Source organism: Sinohyriopsis cumingii, chromosome 4, assembly GCF_028554795.1.
Source record: "Sinohyriopsis cumingii isolate HCF-2022 chromosome 4, ASM2855479v2, whole genome shotgun sequence".
NCBI classification, from domain to species: domain Eukaryota; kingdom Metazoa; phylum Mollusca; class Bivalvia; order Unionida; family Unionidae; genus Sinohyriopsis; species Sinohyriopsis cumingii.
The window spans coordinates 77595573-77619950 of NC_142964.1; the positions used below are offsets into that span (position 1 = coordinate 77595573).

The 24378-nt window shown below is 35.4% G+C and overlaps 1 protein-coding gene across 1 annotated transcript; it reads right to left on the reverse strand.

Moving 5' to 3' along the window:
* Positions 1 to 1059: 1059 nt before the first annotated feature.
* On the reverse strand, positions 1060 to 24298 carry LOC149801497 (uncharacterized). Its single transcript, XM_089955669.1, has 3 exons — positions 24160 to 24298; positions 17249 to 17504; positions 1060 to 7299 (listed from the first exon to the last, which is right to left on the reverse strand). Exons 2-3 carry the CDS (start codon positions 17420 to 17422, stop codon positions 6931 to 6933), a joined length of 543 nt encoding a protein of 180 aa, XP_089811795.1. The 5' UTR covers positions 17423 to 17504; positions 24160 to 24298; the 3' UTR covers positions 1060 to 6930.
* Between the last annotated feature and the right edge of the window lie 80 nt (positions 24299 to 24378).

A 24378-nucleotide genomic window follows, 5' to 3' on the forward strand; every position in this document is an offset into this window, starting at 1 on the left:
TATGTTATTGGGTCCTAACCTCATAGTCATGAAACTGTCTAACACAATCAGTCTGACTCTAGACACCCCAATTACCACTAAACTAAAAACCAAATTCTTCATTTTAATGGCATCTGTTAAAACATTATTGGTTATTTCATGCCAAGTTAATGGGAGCCAAGTGTCTTTCCCAAGAACACACTAAGACAAATGACCTAGGCTGGAACAGGAAGGTATAAAATGTGTAACCCTAGGATTACATGCCCAACACTATCAACTGAGCTAATGCGACACCCATATACTTGAAATCATCTGGCAACTTTGACATTTGCCAATAATATAGTACGGACAGTCATCTGACAAGCTTTACATTTGACAGCTGCCAATAATGTAGTACAGACAGTATTAAACTACTTTTAAAATTTTGATAATTTGACTTCAATTCACAATACAATTATCTGCAAAGAAACCTTTTGAATTAGGTCCCACTTAAACAGTTTGAGACAGATGTAGTTCAAGGCAACAAGATTTCATATCTTCAATGACAGTTGGGATTCATCCTCGGAGTTGCAGCCATTGCGATTCTGCTCTATTTTCTGATGAAATAAAATAAAAACTGAGAATTTATTTATTATATAATAGTCTGAATCGTAGTTCCACCACAATTTTTGGAGAAAAAACTTCCTTGATTTTAAAATAAGGATGTTATGCTTGTGAAAATATTGTGCATGGCAGCAAACAAAATATTTTTCTCCAACTTGTAGCCTGATAGTATTTACAATGATCATTTTAATTTTCTAATATAGACTCTGTTTAAAGGAAAATAAATAGCAAAATAACATAAAATATTACTAAATGCACAAAAGACCAAGCTCTTAACTGAAAGCTATTAAAACAATATGAATAAGAAAGTAAATAAAGAGATGTGAAACCTTCAAATGAGCAGTCAGATTGCAGCATTGATATAAAATATATTCAATTCTGAAAACAATGTCTTGCCAGAAAACTTGTAAACAAAACCAAAAAATTACAAGTTGAACCCATTCTGTAGGCAAAGAAAATGAACAAGCAAACAAGGAATCATTTTATGAAGCTTAAATTTATTTTTGTTAAAAAAAGAAAACAAATTTGAATGAAACAACACTGATTTACAATCTCTTTCATAAACTGCATCCTGTCCCCAGTTCTGTGGTTAAGGAATCAAGTAATTATTTCTCTATAAACCTCTAATTGATAACTTCACACAGATGTCGTCAATGGCATTCGACTAATCAAACAATGCTGACTCATTTGAGTAGGCGACTGACTCTGTTATCTTGTTAGACCTCTAACTTTGATAGTGAAGAAAATCCTTCTAGCCTGCCATTTTTGTTTTAAAACTAAATATTGATAACCATTAACTTGTTCAAATGTACTCATAAGATTTCCTCAGATTCATTTTGAAAAATTCTACGATGATGAAATTAGACTCTTATAAGGCAAGATGAAGTACATGACCTGAGTAAACCAATGTTTTCACCTACCAGATATGGATGTCAAGCCTGTTGTCGCCCATATGTAGAAATTATCAATACTATAGGGCACAATAGTGACAACAGCCATAGTTATACATGCTTTTGAGACAATTCAGATAGTTTTGTATATTATTAAACAGAATCAACGAGGTGAACATAAATTGTGAGACAAAGATCATCATGAATCATTTTTTATGATCAAGAGAATTGATTCCAAATTTGTCAAATATTATGAGAAAACAGCCAAGCAGTTAACTTTAATAAGCATTTACACTGAAGCAGTCGAACTATGTCGAGGGAGGTAACCACTGTTGCCAGTAATTTTTTCCTCGTATTAGAATACGAGTTATGTCCCTTAACAAAGCTACACGAGGCTTTCAAGGTCAAAAAGACAAAACAGTTCTCTGTAGACAGTGCCATTTTAAAATTAGAAATACACACTATTCAAGAGTAGACAGTCTGCCACAGACCTGGGTGGGATCTCAATCACATCATACCAAAACCAAAGAAAAAATACATAAAAATTTGCAAAAGATAATACATGGTTTCCCTTGCAAACCATTGTGGTGTGATCAATGCACTACTTTGCACATGCTTTTAACAAGATAATGTGCAGAAAATTAAAAATATAAAAGGCAATATTTTAATAACAGATCTTAATTATTCAACCCCTTAATTGACTGAGAAGGTATCTCTCTTAGCCTAATTGCCAGGTGTCGCTTTTTTCTGTTGGAATGGCCTTGAAGTGAATACTGAAGGCTTTTGAATTACCACCGTATCTGTAATGCCATTTATGACTTTCATAATCCAAATTTTAAAAAATAACATTTTTGAATCACCCCCCCCCCCCCATTTCCAAAATTTAAAGAGTATTGTTCTGTGTATTCTCAATTAAGAACTGAATCCAACTGCCAACAGTACTCATCCAAATGTGCCATCACATAATGTACCAACAGATCTAGGTGTATGAAGTGTGTTAGGAGTAATCAGTATGCAAACAACACAGATTCTGATCTGCCAGCACATTATGCTAAGGCAAATCAGGGTCTATGTTGTTTGTGCTCAGACCATATCTTTTATTCAAGTATGAATTGAATTCATTATAATTTGCTAATACAACGTGATACATTATGCAACAGTATGCATTTGAATATGCAAATCGGATGTGCAAACAAAAAGACAAGACTGTAGAGTCCTACCTTTTTTAAATGCAAAAAATAAACATCTAAAGCATGAAAACTGTATCCTTATGTACTTTGTGAACACATCAATAATATATTATAGTCTGTATAAAAAGATATGCTTAAACAACAAAAAAATACAAAAGCAACAGATACATACAAATTCAATATGAACAAAGCTTCATTGCATACATTACCAGAAATGTTTTTAATGTAATTTATTTTGATTTATTTTCATCAAGTATCTTTTCAGATTCCACACATGGTTATTATATCGGATATATACTGTAACAACTTGTAGCATATCTCTGTCTTTCATAAATTACATCCATAACTGCACACTATAAAAGAGATTTTATTATCAGGAGTGATTCTGAAAACTGAATAATAATAATAATAATAATAAGAAGAATAAGAATAATACAGCATTATAGAATAATAATAATAATACAGCATTATGGAAGAGAAAAAATCTGGCATAAGAGGCCACAAAGCACTGATTCAAGGCAGTGACACTTTGGCAGAGTTCATGTTAGTGAAAACTTTTCTTTTTGGAACAGAGATATCCAAGAGAAAATACCTATGGGGTCATACCTGTGAGATGTTGTTAATTGCACAAGCATAAAGAACTGTAACTTGTTCAAGTTAGTTATGCATTTGCCTTTTCAGACATCAGGCAATGAAAGAGTTCTCAGCACAGAATAACATTCGTACACAGAGTAGGAGGGTCATATTAAATTCAGAAACAATCAACAGATTAATGCTCATAGGATTCATCAGAGAATCCCCATATGACATATTTAAGTGTGTGTAGATCTCTAGTTGGCAGAACCACTATGGCAACAAAAGCAATAGATACAAAGGTATAAAAATTCAATATGAACAAAGTTTCATTGCATACATTACCAAAAATGTTTTTAATGTAATTTATTTTGATTTTTTTCATCAAGTATCTTTTCAGATTCCGCACACTGTTATTATATCAGATATATACTATAACAACTTGTAGCATATTTCTGCCTTTCATAAATTACATCCATAACTACACACTGTTAAAGAGATTTTATTATCAGGAGTGAATCTGAAAACTGAATAATAATAATCATAATAATAATAATTCAGCTCCCCAAAGAGACATTTCAATAAAAGACTTTAACTGTTGATAAGAAATACATTACTTAATTAAAGTAATTGCATGTTATCTGGCAAGAAATTTTAATGACTGATACTGTACAGACAGAATATCATATAATCCAACTTCTACTGACTGTAGCAATGTTGTACAGACTGAATCTCATACAATCCAAAACAAAGCATTTTTACTGACTGTAGTGATGCTGGATGGACATAATCTCATACAATCCAAAATAACAGATTTTATTGACTGTAGTGATGTTATAAGGAAGAATCTGATACAATCAATAACAAAAGAAAGGTTTTATTATATGCTCATTTTTATTAACTTTACATTGTCAGAATCATGCAGCATTTTACGACATTGAACACCTTCATATTGCACGTACGTGCACAACACGTATGCCTAAAGATAGTACAGTGTATTAGGAACTAATCTGTAAACAAACCATGTACACTCATGTAGTAGACACTTTAGGTTTTGGTTGATTAAATTGTTTATGAATAAACTAAAGCAGCTATTTCGTCCATTTCAAAGTATAGCTGATACAGTTAATGATGTGGATGAGTTTACCGAGTCAGAAATGAAACTTTCAAACAAGCAAACAAATGAACTTGATATTTGCAATGTCAACAACAAACATGAGAGATGCAGGAATTGAAAATACTGTTGTATCATTGAAACAGCTATTTAGAATATTCATATCTTTTTGCAGATGGAAAGGTTAAGACTATGATGAGAGCTCTCTACGGTCTAAAGAAATATGGCATAGAAAAGCATACTGAGGACAAGGACTATCGCATATCTATCAGAGACATACCATTTTACAAGTTTGTCAAAATACTAGATTTGAGAAAAAAATGCAGCTGAAGGTTTTGGTAAGAAACTAAAAGGCAAAGAACCAATAATCCATGGCAAAGAAAAATTATTATTTCCGCTGGGTAAATGGAGTGTCACACAACAGCTGCTTTTCTGTTTTTCCCGGTGCAACTATTTTGATTCAATGTTAGGCTAGCAATAGAAGACTGTTATTACAGGTCAACAGCAAGATGCAAGTGACATGGCATTAAACATGTTTTCTTAAGCTGGTAATAAGACTGGTAATAAACAGACTTACATTTATGCACATATTTATCAACATAGAAACAAAATCCATGCGCATTCGTTCACAATGTAACTCTAAATCTCAATTTTAAGAAGACCAAAACAACAATTCTTTTTTAAACTGATGTAGAGCATGCGACTAAGTGTAAAGGTTGCTAGGTGGAACTACGTGCACATGAATACTTTTATTGTGTATTGAAGAATCTATGGATGTAAATTTATTTTGGAATAAAGCATAAATTCAGTTACATGATTTCTTGTAATGTCTTTTATCATTAAACCTATGGTAGTTAAACAACATGAGCATATAACAAAAAGGTTACTGCATTTTGTATGGGAAAATATGAACTCGTTTTTTCTGAAAAATACTGCTCTCCACAAGGTCAGGCAATATTTTCCAAACAATTTGCTCATATTTTCCCATAAAAATGCAGTAACCTTTAAGTACTGATTGTAGCGATGCCATATGTACAGAATCTCATACAATCCAAAAAATGAGATTTCATTGACCATAGTGATGTACAAAGAGAATCACATACAATCCAAAAAAATAGATTTTACTGACCTTAGTGATACTGTACAGATAAAACCTTGTATGATCCCCAAAAAAGAGATTTTACTGACTAGTCATGTTATATGGATAAAACTGCAATGCCAGTAGCTGGTAAAGAAAAGTAACATTTCCATTGGTCAGAATGATACCACGTGATCAAAATGAACTGCGTTTATTTCTGTATGAACTGTAAGGAGAACTACTTTTCTAAGAATACACACTTCTATAAATACAGTCACGTGTACAGCATAAGATAAACACTGCCAGTGAAGGCAAAGACGAAGTAAGCATTAAAGGAAAAGAACATTCTAACAATTTTTTTATTAAAAATTGAATAAATTTGGCTTCCATTGGTTGAAGGACTGGTATTATGATGACCTTATTACGATCAAGCAGGACAATCCCAAGTGCTATAAATAGCTATGTAACAGAAAACCCCAAACATGTATTACTACACTCAATTAAGATTTGTTTTTTATAATTCAAACAAAATAACATAACGAATAATTGAAATGTCAATTAGAGAGTTTAACGCTTTTTTCCCCCGAGTTGATCCTGGTAGGAACTGTCAGTTGCTGACTCACACAGTTTACATAACGCCCTTTGGGCTTTATTTGTTATGTGAGTCAGCAACTGACAGTTTATACCACAATAAACTCAGAAAAAATGTTAAACTCTTAAATAATCTCATTCAATCCAAAAACGAGATTTGATTGACTTTAATGATGCTGTATGGATAGAATCTCACAATAAAAAAAAAACAGATTTGATCGACTTAATGATGTTCGATGGATAGAATTTCATACAATCCAAAAAAGGAGATATTACTCATTGTAGTGATGTTGTACAGATAGAATTCAAACAAAAAGAAAACTAAAACAAGTCACCAAAGCAAAGTTAAAGCCTTGTCTTGTGAAATTGATATGACATGAATACAAATATTCATTCTAAATCTAATGTGGTTACATGTAGTAATTAAGCATCCTCAATTTATCGGATTGTCGAACAGATTGACAATCTAGCATTAATCAAGACTAACACATACCGATACAGCACATCAACAGTAATAGAATGTGCTAGATATAAGGGTGAGTCTAATTTCTCGATGCTCATAACACTTTTCAGCACAGTTGTGACATAATTTTCCCCAAAAATTAACTAACACCTTTTGCATGAGCAAGCTTCATCACATTCACATTTTTACAATTTATAGCTTGCTACAATTTAAAAATTTTGCTGTCAAAGAAAATAAATGTATCAAGAGTAAACGAAAATTGTGCAATCTCGAGAACATGTCTACTCAAGAGTAAGTAAGAAGTGAAGTTCTATTGGCTCAATTCTTGCAAATGTGCTAAAGGTGTTTGCATTTTGAATTTGTGCTACTCTAATGTTATGATCGATACCACATCTGACAAATCAAACTCGCCCCATACATAAAGTAGTTAAAGTATCTGATACACCTCTTCACTTCTCCGACAGTTGGCCTTCCTCATCCATGTAAAAATCTTCATCTGTAAAATGTTGTACGGCCTGTTGTAAAAAGTCAGCCATGGTTTCGTACTCTGCTTCTTCATCAATATCCTCTCCCCTCATAAATTCATTCACTGTCCCATTGGACATGTCAAGGAAATAGAAATCCCCAGCCCCAGAGGACAGGAAAGGAAACCACAATTTGTCCCAGTACTGACCATCTTCTTCTGCCGACTCCAGCATGATCTTGTATACATCCACAGCTTCTTCGAGGCTCATTAAATAATAGCCTGGTAATAGCCAGATTTCCTTTAGAGCCAGTTGACTGCCATCCATTTTGATGCCATCAGTTGTTGTGTAAAGCTGGAAAATAGATAGCTATATTATTATGATTTGTTGTGATCACAGACAAAGATTCAAAAGATGACCACATTTGTTCATCATGCAAACAAGATGCCAAGGTGAGATCAATAGATACTGTAAACTCAATTGTTTACAGAAATGTTCAGCCAGCAAGATTCTGTCCTAGTACCAGGCTGGCTATGGCTAAAAATTAATTTTTGGTGTAAAACTTCACATTACATTTGATGAAAAGGGATGTTCATGTTACTTTCACTGCCGCCAGAGAGGATAAGAGAATTTGAAAATGCATTCAAATTTGAGCAAAATGAGGCATGTATTCATATTTTAGTTTGAATAAACCAGTAACTGGAACAAATATCTTCTCAACCTGCGCTCATCAGAGCTGACCATCAGTATGTATCAAATAAAGGTCACAATCTCCTATGTTACAGTTGGTAATTTCAAGTTACAATCACATGAAGACATGAACTTGGTTAATTTTTCTCCAAAATGTTTGTGAAAAAATAAAAACATGAAACCAAGGATCCTACTGCCAGTAAATCCAAGCCTTAGGCCCTATGTAAAGGTAAAATCATGTCTAGACAAAAATTATGTAAACTTTCTTCAATTTTTTTTTTTTTTAAAACCCCAAAAACATGATACAAATGATTTTAGCATTAAGTATTCAATGAGAAAATCAAACAAGAAACACATAGGCATTATAAACTTCAAAGCATATATTTTATGTTGTCAATAAATAGACCGCTCCATTGGCCTGAGTGGTTCATCTTTGATGCACGAGGCTGCAGGTTCAAACCCAGGTGGAGTCAGAGTCAAGACTGATTAATTTGGTACTAGCAGCTGATATGCATGGTGCTTGGCATAAAGAGGTTAGTGTTAGGACTGGTCAGGATAATGTGAGTGAGTGGGACATGATGATATATGTCTGCTGCATGATGTCCCAGTGCTAAACATCACTATAAACTTCAAAAGCAAAAATTATAGTGATAAGACTGAAAAATTGTTAAAGCTATGTAAAAAAACAAAAACAAATCACATACACACTATCTTCAATAAATTGTCTTCAAAAGACTGGCTGCTACAGTCTTGCCACATGGCCAGGTGTAGTACTGTACAGTACAACTAAGAAATTAAGCCAAATATCAATTACTGCCACACAAAAGGTGATTCAAGATATAGCTGTTCTTAAACAACCACTGCTATAAGAGACCACCTGTCTTGAGAGACCAGATTCTCAATCCACAGATCTATTTACTATAGTGTTAGAACATGTTGAAAGACAACCCATCTTGAATGATAACTTCTTTTACACACGGGGTGGTCTTTCAAGACAGGTTCAACTGTATCTAGTTGTCTAGGTGAAGAAATTTTTTTTGTTTTGTTTTTTGGGCACAACAACACTTTAAAGTTATATAATGCTGAGGTAAGTTAGGCGCCTCGCCCATGCACAATGCAACGGTACTGATCCAGGCTGATCCAGTGGTGGAACCAAACTGATCAATGGCCTTAACCACTGTGGCTCCTCAGGTAGAAGACATGAATAAAATAATGTGTGTGTGTGATTTGGATTTTTAACATAGCTTTAACAATATTTCAGTCACATCGCTACGATGTCTGCAGTGTGGCAGTTTATAGTGATGTCTAGCACTGAGGCATCATGCCGCAGACATGTAGCATACATGTCCCACCCAGTCACATTATCCTGACACCAGGCCAACTAGTCCTAACACGTACCTCTTAATGCTGAGCTCCAGTGAGGCAGCTGTTAGTAAATAAAATAATGTAAATTATCAATGTTTATTCATCATAAATTTGCCATGCATAAAAAATGAACTTTCTAGATCTTGTCTCGTAAATAAATATACAGATGGCTGACAGGTTGGTTTTTAAAAATTCTTTAAACATGGAATTGGTTAGGAATTGGGAGCCAAGTAAAGTACAATTCCCAAGGATACATTAAAATAATAACAGACATGGGCTGGTATCAAACCCACAACCACTGGATTATGAGTCTGATGCACAACCTAGTTAATATGGCTCCCTAAACATACCGAAATAGTTCTATCCGTACTGCACAGATCAAGATCTGACATCGCGTAATGTTAGAAATAATCAGCAGAAAAAACAACATATACCCTGTACTGCAGGCAGTTTGTTAGGAATAAACAGTAGAAAAAACAACATATACCCTGATCTGCAGGTGCATCTTTCTATGGCATATCCAGATCTTTTCTGTTTGCAGTCAACTTATAAGCAAATAAATATGGTATTACAACACAGAAGCAGACATTTCTTTGCTTCACATACAGTAGAAATGCACCAGCAGTTTGAAGTTGGACTTGACTTATAAGCAAATATTGATGGTATTTAAAACTTAAAAATACACCACTCCGATAGCATGATAAAACTTATAAAATCTATTGACAGTTTCTCACTTCTCCATGTTCCACAATGAAGGAGATGTGGATTTTTCCTATTCTTTGAGTCTAGAAAAGTCCCTGGCCTACATAAATAACAGGTAACAATTTCACAATGAAGCAAGAATATAACCTTATGTAAACTAGCTTCCAACCTGTACAATATACCTGTACAATATATCATTACCATTTTACCTATGTTACTAATATTGATAAAATCATGTCATCAATACTGCAATACATGAAGCTCTCACTCTGTAAAGAACCTGTCCCTAGATGAAGTTCTCACTTCGTAATGAACCTGTCCATAATGAAGCTATCACCTTGTAAAGAACCTGTCCCTAGATGAAGCTCTGACTTTGTAAAGAACCTGTCCATAGATGAAGCTCTCACTTTGTAAAGAACCTGTCCATACATGAAGCTCTCACTTTGTAAAGAACCTGTCCATCGATTAAGCACTCACTTTGTAAAGAACCTGTCCATCGATTAAGCTCTCACTTTGTGAAGAACTTGTCCATAGATGAAGCTCTCACTTTGTAAAGAACCTGTCCATCAATGAAGCTCTCACTTTGTAAAGAACCTGTCCATACATGAAGCTCTCACTTTGTAAAGAACCTGTCCATAGATGAAACTCACACTTTGAAAAGAACCTGTCCATAGATGTAGCTTTCACTTTATAAAGAAGCTCTCCATACATGATGTTCTCACTTTGTGAAGAGCATGTCAGTACATGAAACTCACACTTTGTAAAGAACCTTTCCATACATGAAGATCTCACTCTGTAAAGAACATTTCCATTTACTAAGCAGTTCTTTGTAAAGAACCTGTCCATACATGAAGCTCCCACTTTGTAAAAAACATTTTCATATCAGAAACTTTCACTTTGTATAGAACCTGTCCAAGACCATGGTGATTTAAGCTTATTTACCAAAAAGGAGCAAACTCCAATTGAAATTCTCTCTCTATAGCTGTAACCAGCTCAGGCAATTAGACATAAAATTGCCTCATAAATATGAACAAATCTTGCACATACATGTATATAAATTCATCCAACATTCTGATATAATCTGGTCATAATCTAACCAGAAATAGAGTGTAGTCCCGAGTGTAGACAAGATCAACCAATAAGATGTAAGTTCACCTCATTAATATGCACAGATCACAGATCATAATCATACACATTTGTTTGGTTCTTGGGCCTAAAGACTAGACATATGCGAGATTCAATGAATCAGAGGATAGTTTTGTAGCATACTGAACAACCAAATTACAATTAAAATGTAATGCATGACAGATGTTATTGGTGTATGCATCCAAAAAGATCCTTATTTTTAAAAACTTAATGTCGCTGCTAAACATCTGAGTCAAACGAAATAATTTCTATTATCTAAAGCTGTAGCGATGTCACTTTTTGCCGATTATGCCGATACCGCATATAGCCGATTTCTAAAATGCCAATACCAATTATAAGACTGATTATTTGTTTTATAACAATGACTGGTTCAGAAACATAAACTTATTAGTGTAATGCAAGCAGGTATTTTGCCGTGTGAGTTATAACAAGGTTGTTTATGCGGCAAGTGAATTTGAACTTCTGTACAAAAACAAATAGAAACCGGATAAGAAGTACATTGCTATTTATAGAAAACAACGATCAGAAACATAAAACTTGAAAAACTTAAAAACTAACACTGATAAAACCTATGGTTTGCCGATTCATGATATAAATGAATGAAAAAGTATTAAGCTAATATTTTAACTTACGTTCAATGATGCAGGTCGCCATTACTAGATTTCAATAAATGACTAAAATATGTTAATAACGATAGCCCAATAATAATTAAAATAATATGCATGCTTTATAACTAAAGTTAGACATCACTGTACGCTTGCTGAAGCTAATACTGAACGCCTAGTTGACGTAGGTTGTATTTAAGCAACATTAACATTTCTCCCTTCTCTTAACGATCCACGACAATCCCAAAAAATCTGGCCTGCGCCACTTCCGTCAGACAGTGTGCTTAAGACTCAACAAGGCTACACCGATGGACAGGTCTGACCACGCATCAGATGTCAAACTAAGGGCAGATTGGGCAGAAACTAAATAACGCACTTTGCTTTGTATTGCCTTATGCATGTCAGGTATCAAAGATGTGGAAAAGTACTTTCGACTTGGAATTTTATAACGCGGCTCTGCCTTGGCCATCAGACATCAAAATCCGATGTCTTCAACAACGGAAAATGGTTGCACATCTACTGCTATGAACTCTGCAATAGCTTTGTGGCAACTAATAGCTCTCAGGTTGTTAAATGCAAATGGCTGCTTCTGGTCAAGCATGGTGTCAATAGTCTGAGTAAGAGGGATTGCTGCAGCTGCTGAGTTAACTGCGCAGCATCCTTTCCTTTTTTATCTGCCAGAAACAGGCCATGTTCGACGATGTGCTTGTAGCGCAAGTGCTGGACAAGATTTGATGTATACTTTTTGGAATCCTTTCCACCTCTGGAAATGCATGCTTTGCAAAGTGTGCAATTTGCTTTGGACTCGTCGACTGCGTTTACTTTGAAGTAATTCCAGACTAAACTGCATATCGCGTGCTGAAGCAGCTCAGCAACTGGGGTATTCAGGGGTAACGTTGCTGGCACTGGCATGCCAATATCAATGCCGCATAATATTTGTATGTCAGAGTTCAGCTACTTCAGCGTGCGACCGCTATTCATTGATTAGCAGCATTGCATGACTGGCTAAAGAACAGGTTAACTATTGTGAGTCATAGTTTCGTAGTAGTTGGAAATTTCGCTAGCTATCTAATCTGCATAGCTATCTGCTAATGTGTATGCTGGAAGTTCAACAGCAACACGAGGCCTCATTGGCTGGCTGGCTGCTGTGACTGGGATGAGTGCATGAATGGTATTGATAATTTGTTGTGTACAGACAGTCAGCGGTAGTTTACAGCAAGTGTTAAAAAGTATTTACTTTTAAGAATATATTGTCTTTCAATTAACCCCCAAATCAAATATTTATTCCTTAATTTCAACTATTTAATTCAAGCCATGTCAAGATGAATGTTATGACTGAATTTATATTTTGGAAATTTGTTTACATCGGCATCAGTTATTTCTGCAGACACCGATTGTTCTAATAATCGGCCCCAGTTCTGAAACTATTTAAGCATATCCGTAGCTTGATGTTCAACAGTACACATAATCTGATCTATAGCAGATCAAACACATCAACATGTAATAAGCAGTTAGTTCCTACATTAAGGATTTCACTTTGTCGTTAATTTTGATGAGGGGAAGTGATATCTGACAATATGTTGCCACCTGTATCCTTCTAGGACCTTTAAACTGAGTGCTGTTTATATAAAAAAATGTGACGCTGCAATTTATTGAATTGACACTCGTTTGCCTTTATGTTTTGTGCACCTTCTTTTGGGATACTTTAAAACTTGACTGCCACTATACAGCCTGGACTGTGATGACATGACGTTAACCACTGCAGAGAGAGAGAGAGAGAGAGACAGAGAGAGAGACAGAGAGAGAGAGAGAGAGAGAGAAACTAGAAACTAGAAAAAAAACTATCACACATAAAGTCTCTTTAGTAGTAATGAGGTCATCGAATCAGATGCAAGATAACCTTATTAATATTCATGGCTTCTGCTAATGCTTGATCAAAGCTGGATTTGTAATATGACCACCACAATGGTAAAAAGCTCAGCCAATCAGATGCAAAACCACATAAATATTTATGGATACAGTAAAACCTGTTATGAGAGACCGCCCCTTCTGCCAACCAAAAGCGGTCTCTCAAGACAGGTGGTCTCTCATAAGAGGTGTGTGAAAATGGATTGGTTTTCAGGGTCAATAGTTAGCATTGTTGAAAAATAAATAATACCCATACTCACTGTACATGTATCATATCCTTTATTCATGAATCTTGTTAAATAATGCATGCATTCCTCTCAAAATATCTTTATATAATAAAGATATACATCTATCAAACGAGAATAAAATTTATGTTTCAACATCACATTAATATATACAAAAAATTAACAGATATGATGTATATATCTTATTTTATACACTTATTCACTTGTTTTTTTTTTTAAAGAAATCCATTATACTTCTTTGTTGACATGTTTTACTCAGCTATTTGGTCTGAACATGTATCTCAGTTATTGCCCTTTCATGAATCAACTTCCCACTTACTGGTATGTTTTTACTCCTTGCGACACAAAACCACTCCCATACTCGCTCGTTCAGATCTCCGTAAACTGTCCGTCGTGCCGTGGCATATTTCCTCTTTGCTTGTGCACCTTTCTGCCATTCGTTTCTAATGGACTTCTTGTCTTTGATTACATTTTGAACTTGCGTTTTACCGACGCTTAAGCTGACTGCTATTTTGCGAGTGGTCTCGCCTTTTTCATTTCTTTCAATGACATTAATCCTTTCTTCCAGTGTTAAAATTTTTCTTTTTTTCAGCGGAGATTCTGCCGTTGTTATTAGTGTTGACGTTATAAAGACTATCGGTTTTGATCAGGTTTTGGGGAATTGTGGAATAAATATATATTATGTACCAATGAATGAAACCAAAATACATAATTAACTCGTCAGGAAACAATACTGTACATTTATTCTGAGACGAAGTTTAAATCAACAGAGTTATAGCTCGATAAACAAATGTTCCGACCATCTGCACCCACGTAAACAGATTGTGGTTTGGTGAAACACTAACAAAAGAAATAAAAAATAATTTTAAAAAAATCCGGAAATGATTCTCACTTACTAGTATTAAAGACAATGAGCTCATTCACCGTCCAGGCATTATGGATTAACTGGAAAGCAAACGACGTACTCAAACCAACACTGAAGCCCTTTCAAACGATTTCTCACTTGGACATAAGGACTACCGGCGTTTTGTGAGTTTTCATACAGATAAAGAAAAAATACAAACCTCTAAATTGACTGCGTATATCCATCATTACTCCCTTTGATGTTACTCTTACTGGCTATTCACATGACTTCGGCACTACAATGGCGGTTAGTGACATGTACTTTAGTCTGGTTTACTGCAGTTTACAAATGACACCGTATGCTGGAGTTGTAAATTTCACAAAACTGGTAAGACAAATTATTTTTAAATACTTTATTAGAGCAATCTTTGCTATTTATGCAGTCTTTGTTACTAAGGATTAAATGATGGTTAGAGGTGTTTATCCCGATATATGGTTGTTCAACTATAGTGTTATTTAATGTGCACTTTGTTTGCATACTACATTTATCCCGAGCTCTAGTGTTTACAAAGGATTAAGTTAAGGTCAGTGGTTTCAATCTGTTTTGATTTTTTGGCGATGCGGTCGTTCATAGCAGTGTCAAAATGCATATTTTGCCAAGAAATCGCGGTCGCTGGTCGCGTTCAGCAGGTGGTCGTTCATAACAGAGAGTTTATATAGTAAAATCGATCCGTGCATTACGATTGTGGTCGGAAATGACAGGTGGTCGCTCATAGCAGAGGTCGCTCATGACAGGTTTTACTGTACTGCTATTTATTTAAATCATCCAATTTTGATTTACACAGCGCCTCTTGATGAGTAACAAGCTCAGCCAATCAAATGCAAGATAACCTCATTGATAGCAGTGGACCTAGTCCAAGATCTAGGTGATACAAGCATTTATTCCAAGTCTGATCAAAATCAGACCAGAAACATGGCTTCCAAACTGATAACAAGCTCAGACAATCAGATGCAAGATCACCTCATTAACAGTGTTTCCCTTTACACACGTGTGCATCAGGGATGCAAGCTGTTGAAAACTGACACACGCATTTTGTTGCCATGCATATTTTGGATGCAAAGGATTTGCATAATGTGATTATTTATTTAATATCCAATGCTTTGGATGAAGGATGGCATTGTGTATACTTTGAGCATAGGTATAGTCAAGTTCCCTGTTTCCTATGCTCCTTGTGTTGCACTCTGCTATACAGAGCATATGAAACAGGGAACCAGACTAGCATAAGAATTGTTATGATGGAGTAGCTTCCCCATATCTTGTGAGCCTACACACGATTTCCATCGAACTCAGCAAGATGTCATCCAGATGTTTAACCTCAATGCTTGCTGCACTAAAATGTGATCTCCTTTTCGTGACAGGGTTTAAGTATTTTTTTAAATCTCCCCTTGTTTGCCACAATATATATGGAGAACACATAATCATATAGGACATTCTTTCACAACAAAGAAATCAGTAAACTTGCAGAGACAAATGCGTTCTTTGGATTACAAAGTCAGGGGTCATTGCAGATTTTGTTGGTTTTTAAATTTGCACTTTGGTGCAATAATGAAACCGATGATAGTACACATTTATGACAGGCAGTAAATTAACTGCCATTTAGTTAAAAAGATTCATTTGGCTTTTTGTATTGGCTTGTGTGTAATGTGTTGGTCTATAATATCGCTTCAAAAAGATTACAAAAAGACTGTTAAAAGTATGACTTTAAGCTAAAAGAAAAATGAACCAATAAAAATGTATTTGTGTCTCAATTGTGCGCGTTGGCTTATTTATATTTTTAGAGAGACTATGTTGTGCAAGTTGCAATATCCTATTTCAAGCTGAAATAGTACACGTCAGATAAAAATTTGTCAGTACATTTTTTACCCCCACATTTATTACTTGACCCCCAGTTCTGACACCAAGGGCTGTTTTTGCCCTCAGTTTTACATTCCTGGGGGATACACTGATTAATATCCATGGATTCTGCTCATTATTGAACTTTACCAGATTTTCACAATAAAAGTCCATATTTCATGTTTGATAGAAATATTAACAGAAGCATGGCAATATAGTGATAAAACAATGGATTATACCATAAATCGAATTGGCTTTAGAGCCAGGGAAGTTGAAAATATGGCACAGTGATCTACTTTTGGTATAAATAATGTTTTTAGTGGCGAGAAGTTTCTGTTCCTAGAGATTTTTTGTTGACAATTTTATTTAAAAAATTCCCTCTGATAAGCAACCTTTTTAGAATACAGAGTGAGTCACAAGTGTGGGGATACCTGACTTTTCCAGCCATGATTTATGCAATAAATTGTGTAGACTGCAGTTAATGAAAACAATGTCCCCATCTGGGTTTTATAAGTTATATGATTCTTGCTCTTTTTTTTTGAATCCCACAGCCTGGCAGTATCTCTGCACATGATGCACTGAAGAAAAATCACTGGAGATGTATAATGACAAGACAAGATGCAGGGCTTTCCTTATCAGCTGGGAGTCAGATGATTTATCTGGCTACTTTTACTTTACAGCTGGCTTCTTTAAAATAAAAACTCTATTCCCACTGAGGGGAGGTCTCCTAAACCCTTTGCCTATTTTGGCAGCTTACTCTCCAACTTTATATCTAATGAAAGACTCTAATAGTGGCTACACAGTGGAACTGATGCACACATACAGGAATATATGGACTAATAAATTCCTGTTTAATAGTCAACACTTTTCAAGAATATTAATAAAATAAACTTTATTTCTAATACCTCTAAGATGTCTTCATGTATTCCAACATCAACATTTGATGTCACTGGTCCCATTAATTCTGTTATTTTTTCTTCAGTTAAAGGTGGTCCCAAATGAGTGCTGCATGGTCTGTTCTTGTTAAATTCATGGTTGATGATGAACTGTAAACTTTCAGCTACAGACTCCGCTGGCATGGTTGTAAAGATATAGTTCCTCCAGCCGTCCTATACTTCAAGATCTCTGACAGATGGTCCCTTGTCACCTTGATGACAAAACCTTGTGACAGAACAAAAAAAGGAAAAATGAGATTCTGGAAAGATTTATTTTCCCCATGCATTTTTAAATTATTCATTTACATCTCTGATCACTTCATATCACCCAAACTTTTGACATGAGGGCACAAGCTTAAGACAATCCTTAGAATGCATCAGGACAGAAATATTTATCCCATGGGTGGAATTTTCCTATCCAAAATAGATGCATAATCATGTTTTATCTCAGATTCCCAGAGATGAAGTTTAAAATGTAAGCAAAATGGCAACCAACCAATTTTGTCTATTACTGATTTCCCAATTAATTTTGTCAATTGTGGATTTCACAATCAATTTTGCCTATTGTGGATTTCAAGTCTTAATTTTCTCACTATCATACTGGCAAACCTTTCTCCTGGATTCTAAACTCAATGATTACATAAATACAAATACAGAGCTTTCTGTATGCCTTTAAGAAATTGGGAGTTCCATCAGGAAAACTGAACATTCAGGTGAAAATCAAATTAATAATCTTTTGCTTCCATTTAAATTTGAATTTATTCTTTAATGTTCATAATTTGAGAATTATTTCTGCTTATGCAAGTGCCTTTCCTGCTAAAGAAGTTCTTTCTGTGTAAGCTTTTTGGCTAAAAAACATCCACAGGGCACATTCTTTCCAAACAATGAGTGTCCTGAACTAGTAAACGACCAGTCCTTGATGGTCCATGGAAGAATTAAATGTTACAAACACTCTGGAATATGCAGTTTTCTTGTGGACAATTAAGCCACAGGCTGCATCCTTCAGGTTTCGTGGACAATTGAGCCACAGGCTGCATCCTTCAGGACTCTCAGTACTAATTCAGTTCCCATAGTAAACCTATGCAAACACCATGACATTAAAAATTCAATAACTTTAAAAATTTGGGTGCTCATGATCAAACCTATATTTATCAGTATATATGAAACCTGGATTTCAGCTTATGTGTTGAAGAAAGGATATGAGCTGCGGCATTTTCTGGAACTGCAAGTGTTTGAAACATGTGCTTTCAATTCCGCACCAAAGAGTCAGGTGCTAATTTTAGTAATGAGTGTTCCAAACTCAAGACTGTTAAAGGACTAAAATTCCATCAATAAAACAATGTCTTTTTTTTTGCACTTACAACTAGGACAAGCTCTAAAAAGATTTTTTTTCTCCTAAAACATAACTTACATTATTAACCAATCCTGGTCAGCCAAACCCATATATACTCTATTTTATGTTCACCCATTTCCAAGCTGGTTCCCATTTTTCCATATCATTAGTACCGTGTGTCCTTCAGGCTTCATGGACAATTGAGCCACAGGCTGCATCCTTCAGGGTTCATGGACAATTGAGCCACAGGCTGCATCCTTCAGGCTTCAAGAACAATCGAGTTTTCTCAAAATGAATCCATCTCAGGCGCTGCTTGCCCTACTTGTAATTTTATTCATTTCTGTTTTTAATTTCCATCCCACAGAATTGATGGTAATGATGCCAAGGTAGAGATTTTCTTCTACTAGATCCAAAAGCTTATCAATGATAATGTATGCATAATATACTCTGTTCTGGCTCTGCTTCTCCAAATTATGTAATACTACAAAGCAGTGCACTCAATTTCCCTCTTCTGTACACATTTCAAGCAACTTTAGATCCTGCTGAAGCACAAAATGGTCTTGAAAGGAATGTATAGGCAGACCTACATGGAAAAAACAACTGCCAGCAAATAATTTTACTTGTGAACTCACATGTGCATATATTCAAGTCATTAAATGGCATAGCAATAATAATGGACCAAACCAAGTTTCTTGGTGAACTTCAGGTCCTATTTTGACAGAGGGAATAAATTCACAATCATTCACAACTAATATGGTGTCTGTCTTAAAAGAAAACAGCCAGTCTAAGATTGAATCTCTCCATCAATGCCATAATGTAACAGGTGTGATATCATTTCATGAAGAACAGTGACAAATGGTGAAGAATGGTCAAATCAACCTATACACTGTTGTAACCAGAAGTTGAGCCTATGCTTTAATCTGGATTTTAAATTTTTTTAAAAATAGGGCTTCACGTTAGATGAGATTTCAGGGTATCGGTCAATGATAATATAATGTCTAGATAATAAAGATGGGTACTGGCAGTTTGACATTGATTCATCACAATCAAACCACTGTAAAACTCCTCAAAACTGAAACCTCAGGATACTGGAATCACAAGACCAAAGCTTTGGTTTAATCCTAAATTTTTCCTTCTTTAAATCATCATCTTTTTCTTACCAGCTGACTGAAACCCCACAACCCTGAATGCCAAAACAAATTTTGGTCCCAAATTTCATTTTGATCCTTAAAAATTACCTTTAAAACTGAAACTCAGTTCAAACATGGAAATATATCTTATCTGCTGAATTCCTGACACATGTTGGAACAAATTAATTATGGTTAACTGGTGCTGTATTAGCCTATGAGACATGGACCTGGAAAATGCCCCAAAATGCACTTATTAAAAATAAAAAAACGTTTTTTTTTTATTTAGCACACTTCACACTGATGCTTTCATAACTATATTGTCTGTCTGCCTGTCTGTCTCTCTTGTCACATAAGCACTCACATCTGCAAAAACCACAGTAAACCAAGAACTTCTCGAAACCAAACAATTTTGGGTCCTGAGCATTTTTGGTTTTGAGGACTTTTACTGTATTTCACTGGATGGGATTTTGGGTCAAGGAGCAATTTAAATGCACCTCATTGGTGCTATTTTAAGCCACTCATGATTCTGACCATGGCCAGCTTTGAATCCAAAATCACTGAGGTCACACTATGAACATTCAAGTAATTTTTCTAACATTTTCCACATCTATATTATTTTAATAAGGATTGCCAGTTCTTCAGAAAAACATGATTTTATTTTTTATATTTCTAAGAACCAAATGCTTATTGCAAAAATATAAAATTAATGACCGATTCTACTTGATGCCAAAAATGTCAGCTTGGGTAAATTCAGTCCCTTTACCTGTGGATAAAATAAAATTTTGCACCTTCTCTTATAAAATTTAAATTTGAATTTGCAATCTGGATCACAATTAATTTTAATAAAGCCATCTGATGCAAATGAAGTAGAAAATGAAAGTAAAATATCTACCCATCATACACTAATATGAGTGTACCTTCTCATTTTCTTCACTGCATAATAAAATGAAAGAGTAATCACACTCTAAATCAAATGTTCATCACATCCATTTGTAACTGTACATTTAATGCTCAAATCGCATTTTATATGAGGATGAGAACTTTCCACAAAAATGAAACTAATAATGCCTACCATTCAGAAGTTCCGCTACACCGGTATATGCCTTTTGTGCCTGCACCGAAAATGATACAGCTGTCAGTATTTGCATAATGACAAACTGTAAAACGTGCTTGTGGACATAACAGTTTACTGTCTTAACATCAAAGTCTATAAGAAGCCAACTTAGTCTATTCATACAGTTGTAGTTCCATATCCCTGCCAACACTGTTCAGTGATCATTGGCAGCAACACAGCACCAAACAGAGAATAGGCTTACTTTTTTGATGGATTGCAAAGGATTGATATTTGATTCAAAATGAGACAAAATTGCACTCCTTTTTCTGTTTCACAGATGTTAATCCAAGCAGTCATTTTCTGCTTCATTCCATTTGCAATAAAGAATCTGTAATCATGGCACAGCAATTGACAAGTTAACAATTTTTTTAAAGTATTGGCATTGTGGAGTTTACATTGTGTATACCATTGGTGCTTTTATTTCCTCCTGTTCAAAGCAAACAATAGTCTGATAATACAAACCCGTTTTTTGTTTGTACCCCCCTACCGATTTAAATAATGGAAACCTTTAATGTGATAAAAAGTGCAAGGAACTTAGTCAATTCATTCATTGATTTATAGTTTCTAACCTGACTCTGAGTGGCCTTAACACTGTCATCTTATGCGCGTTTCAGGCTTAACGGAAGTTTTCAGTGCAATAGATGGACATGCTCGGATCCATTTCCAGTTTCTGGACAAGTCCATTTTCAGCAAAGGGGTGTATCACGACTACAGATGTACATACATAAGTTGCCTGCTTCCTTTATTTACAATGTCAAATCAAGCAAAGGAAAATGACAACTACGCTTTTCATGTGGATTTAGCAAGCGGTTTAATTTCTATGTTCATGTATGCAGAGGGATATAATTCCAAACTCTCAATGTTATGTTGTTGTAGTGTCGTATTGTTGTAGGGTTTAACGCCATTTTTCAGCACATGATAGGCTATACATGGCGACCAGTATTAATGGTGGAGGAAGAACCAGAGAAATCCCCAGAAAGAACCACCGACCCACAAGAAGCTACTAGCAAGCTTTCTCACATACCCACATTGGCTGAATCTGAGACTCGAACCCACGCAGACTGAGGTGAGATGGCAGTGATCCGTAACGGAGAGTGCGTTAGACCACTCGGCCACTTGGGGCCCCCTCAACGTTATGTAATTTACACAATTATTCAGCATTTGCCGAACTTGATGAACTACGTCATTATGTTGTCTGATGGAAATAAACTAGCCTATAGTGTATGCAATATGGCACCATGTTAGTATGGAAAGTCCGTTAAGCAAGAAATGGTGCAGGGGATGCCAACATTAATGCTATTCTGGTCACAGTCAGGTTAGAAATTATAAATCATTGATTCAATTAACTTAGTTCTGTGCACTTTTTATCACATTAAATGTTTTTGTTTTTGAAATCGGTAGGGGGGTACAAACAAATGGGTTTGTCTTATCAGACTATAATAACAAGTATTTGTTTGCTGGCAGACTGTCTTGGTCTGGATTTTGGTCGTTTCTATTTATAGATAACTGAGTCATGTGATCTAACCATGCTGAAACTGAAGGCTTTCACTTACACGAAGACAAAAATATTAAACATTTTAAGCGGCGCATGGAAACACTAATTATTTACATGACAAATGAACTCTGAATCAAAGTTGTTAATTGTGTACGAATTAATTTGGTGACTGACAGTGGAATGGGATTACATTAAAGTTAGTTCCACACAGCATTGCAAATTTTATCCTATCTGCAACTCATTAAATTATCAAGTTAGCACCATTTAAAGTAGACCAAGAAACTGATAAGCCATAACAACATCTGTTATTTTATGTAAAAACCTGTAGTCGCCTACTGGAGACCAAAAAACCTTAAGGACATCCTAGCCAGGGCTAGGCTTATGCCAATCACTAACCTAATCAAGACCACCCTAGTTAATCTGGCCCCTGTGGCGATAAAAGGTGCAAAAACTGTCAACATATGATAGAGACCAGGACATTTTCTAGCACAGTGACTATAGAAAAATTAAACATAGATGGTAGTAAGACATAGCACTTGAACAAAAACGACATGTGCTACGTCTTACATTGTAGGACTAGTTGTAGGATTACCTCTTGCATAGCCCTACAATGTAAGACAGCACGTTTTTGTTTTTGTGCTGTCTTACTATCCAAATAACGGCCTTGTATAGCGTGTTCATATGTCGGCGACATCGGAATGAGCAGTCAAAGTTTTAGGAACATCTCACACACTTGGCAGCCTATATAGACACTCTTCCATTAATTTATGTGTAATTAATACTGTGCTGTCTTTATCCTGGCAGAATAAAAATAGGATACTAGCAAATAGACGCATTTTCACATTACGCTGACATACATTTGAATTTGTTGCAATGCGACAGTCGAGGTATGACGAAGTAAGTTCAAGTAGGTTCATGTTGGGGATATGTTTCCTGAACGAAAAGAACCGTTGCTAAAAGTTCCAAGAGGCATAATATATTTTTATTCATTTCATTAAAGAATAATATTTCAACTTAACCAGATTTCAGCATTCCCGGCTTTCATCGCTTTCCAGCCAAATGAAATGTAGGCCAACAAAACCTGAAAACAGGTCCATCTCTTGTGAGAATTTGAATTTATTAGAGAAAAACCATCAAAGTAAAGTCTGACTAAAACATTACGACTTTACTTTGTAGAAAAGCGTCGTTATTTTAGTTGTCAGTTGTGTGAAATATTCCTGAAAATTTGACTTTCGTAATGATGTTAGTCGACTCCAAAACACGCTACACAGCGCCGTTAGTTAGGCTGTAAGACCTTGACGCCAACAACGTATCAGCGTCGAGGTCTTACATGTGGGACTACCTCTTGCACTGAGTCCCTGGTGGAATCAAATCATTATAAAAGCTAAAACAATTCATTATATGACTTGCTCAATATCCCTTCTGTTGCGTCTGAGTCATATAAAATTTGCGCCAATGTCTTGGTTAACGTTCTTTCATCTACTTATAAGGCGAAGTCTGGGGTCAAGGTCGCGTGTTTTACAGCAATGCTTGGCTCGACGCTAACGTCGGCCTTTATGAGAGAGAGAGAGAGAGAGAGAGAGAGAGAGAAAGAAAGAAAGAAAGAAAGAAAAAGCGTTCTTTTTTAATATGTATACATCTCGACAGACGAATAAGGGGGTGGGGTGACAAATATCTCGATTCAGAATAGTCTCGCAGAAGTCTGTTGTCGAAACTTTCTAAGCCTAACTCATATTATAAAATGACTAGAAGCCAATTCTCCAACATCATCAACATGAAATTATTTCAGTGACACGAAAGCGGACTTACCTTTGAGTTTTCGAACAGAAAGATGAAATGGCCAAGATAATGGGAAAATTCGGCACTAGTCAGTTGTCATCACTGAAATCGCGATATATATGAGTCAGGATGTGAATCAGCCTCAAACCGGACCTACCAATTAAGAGCACGTGCTTAAAACGGTGTCAGTGTAAAACCACTTTCTCCTACTCGAAGAAAAGATCTGACATACAATTTGGCAGTAGCGTT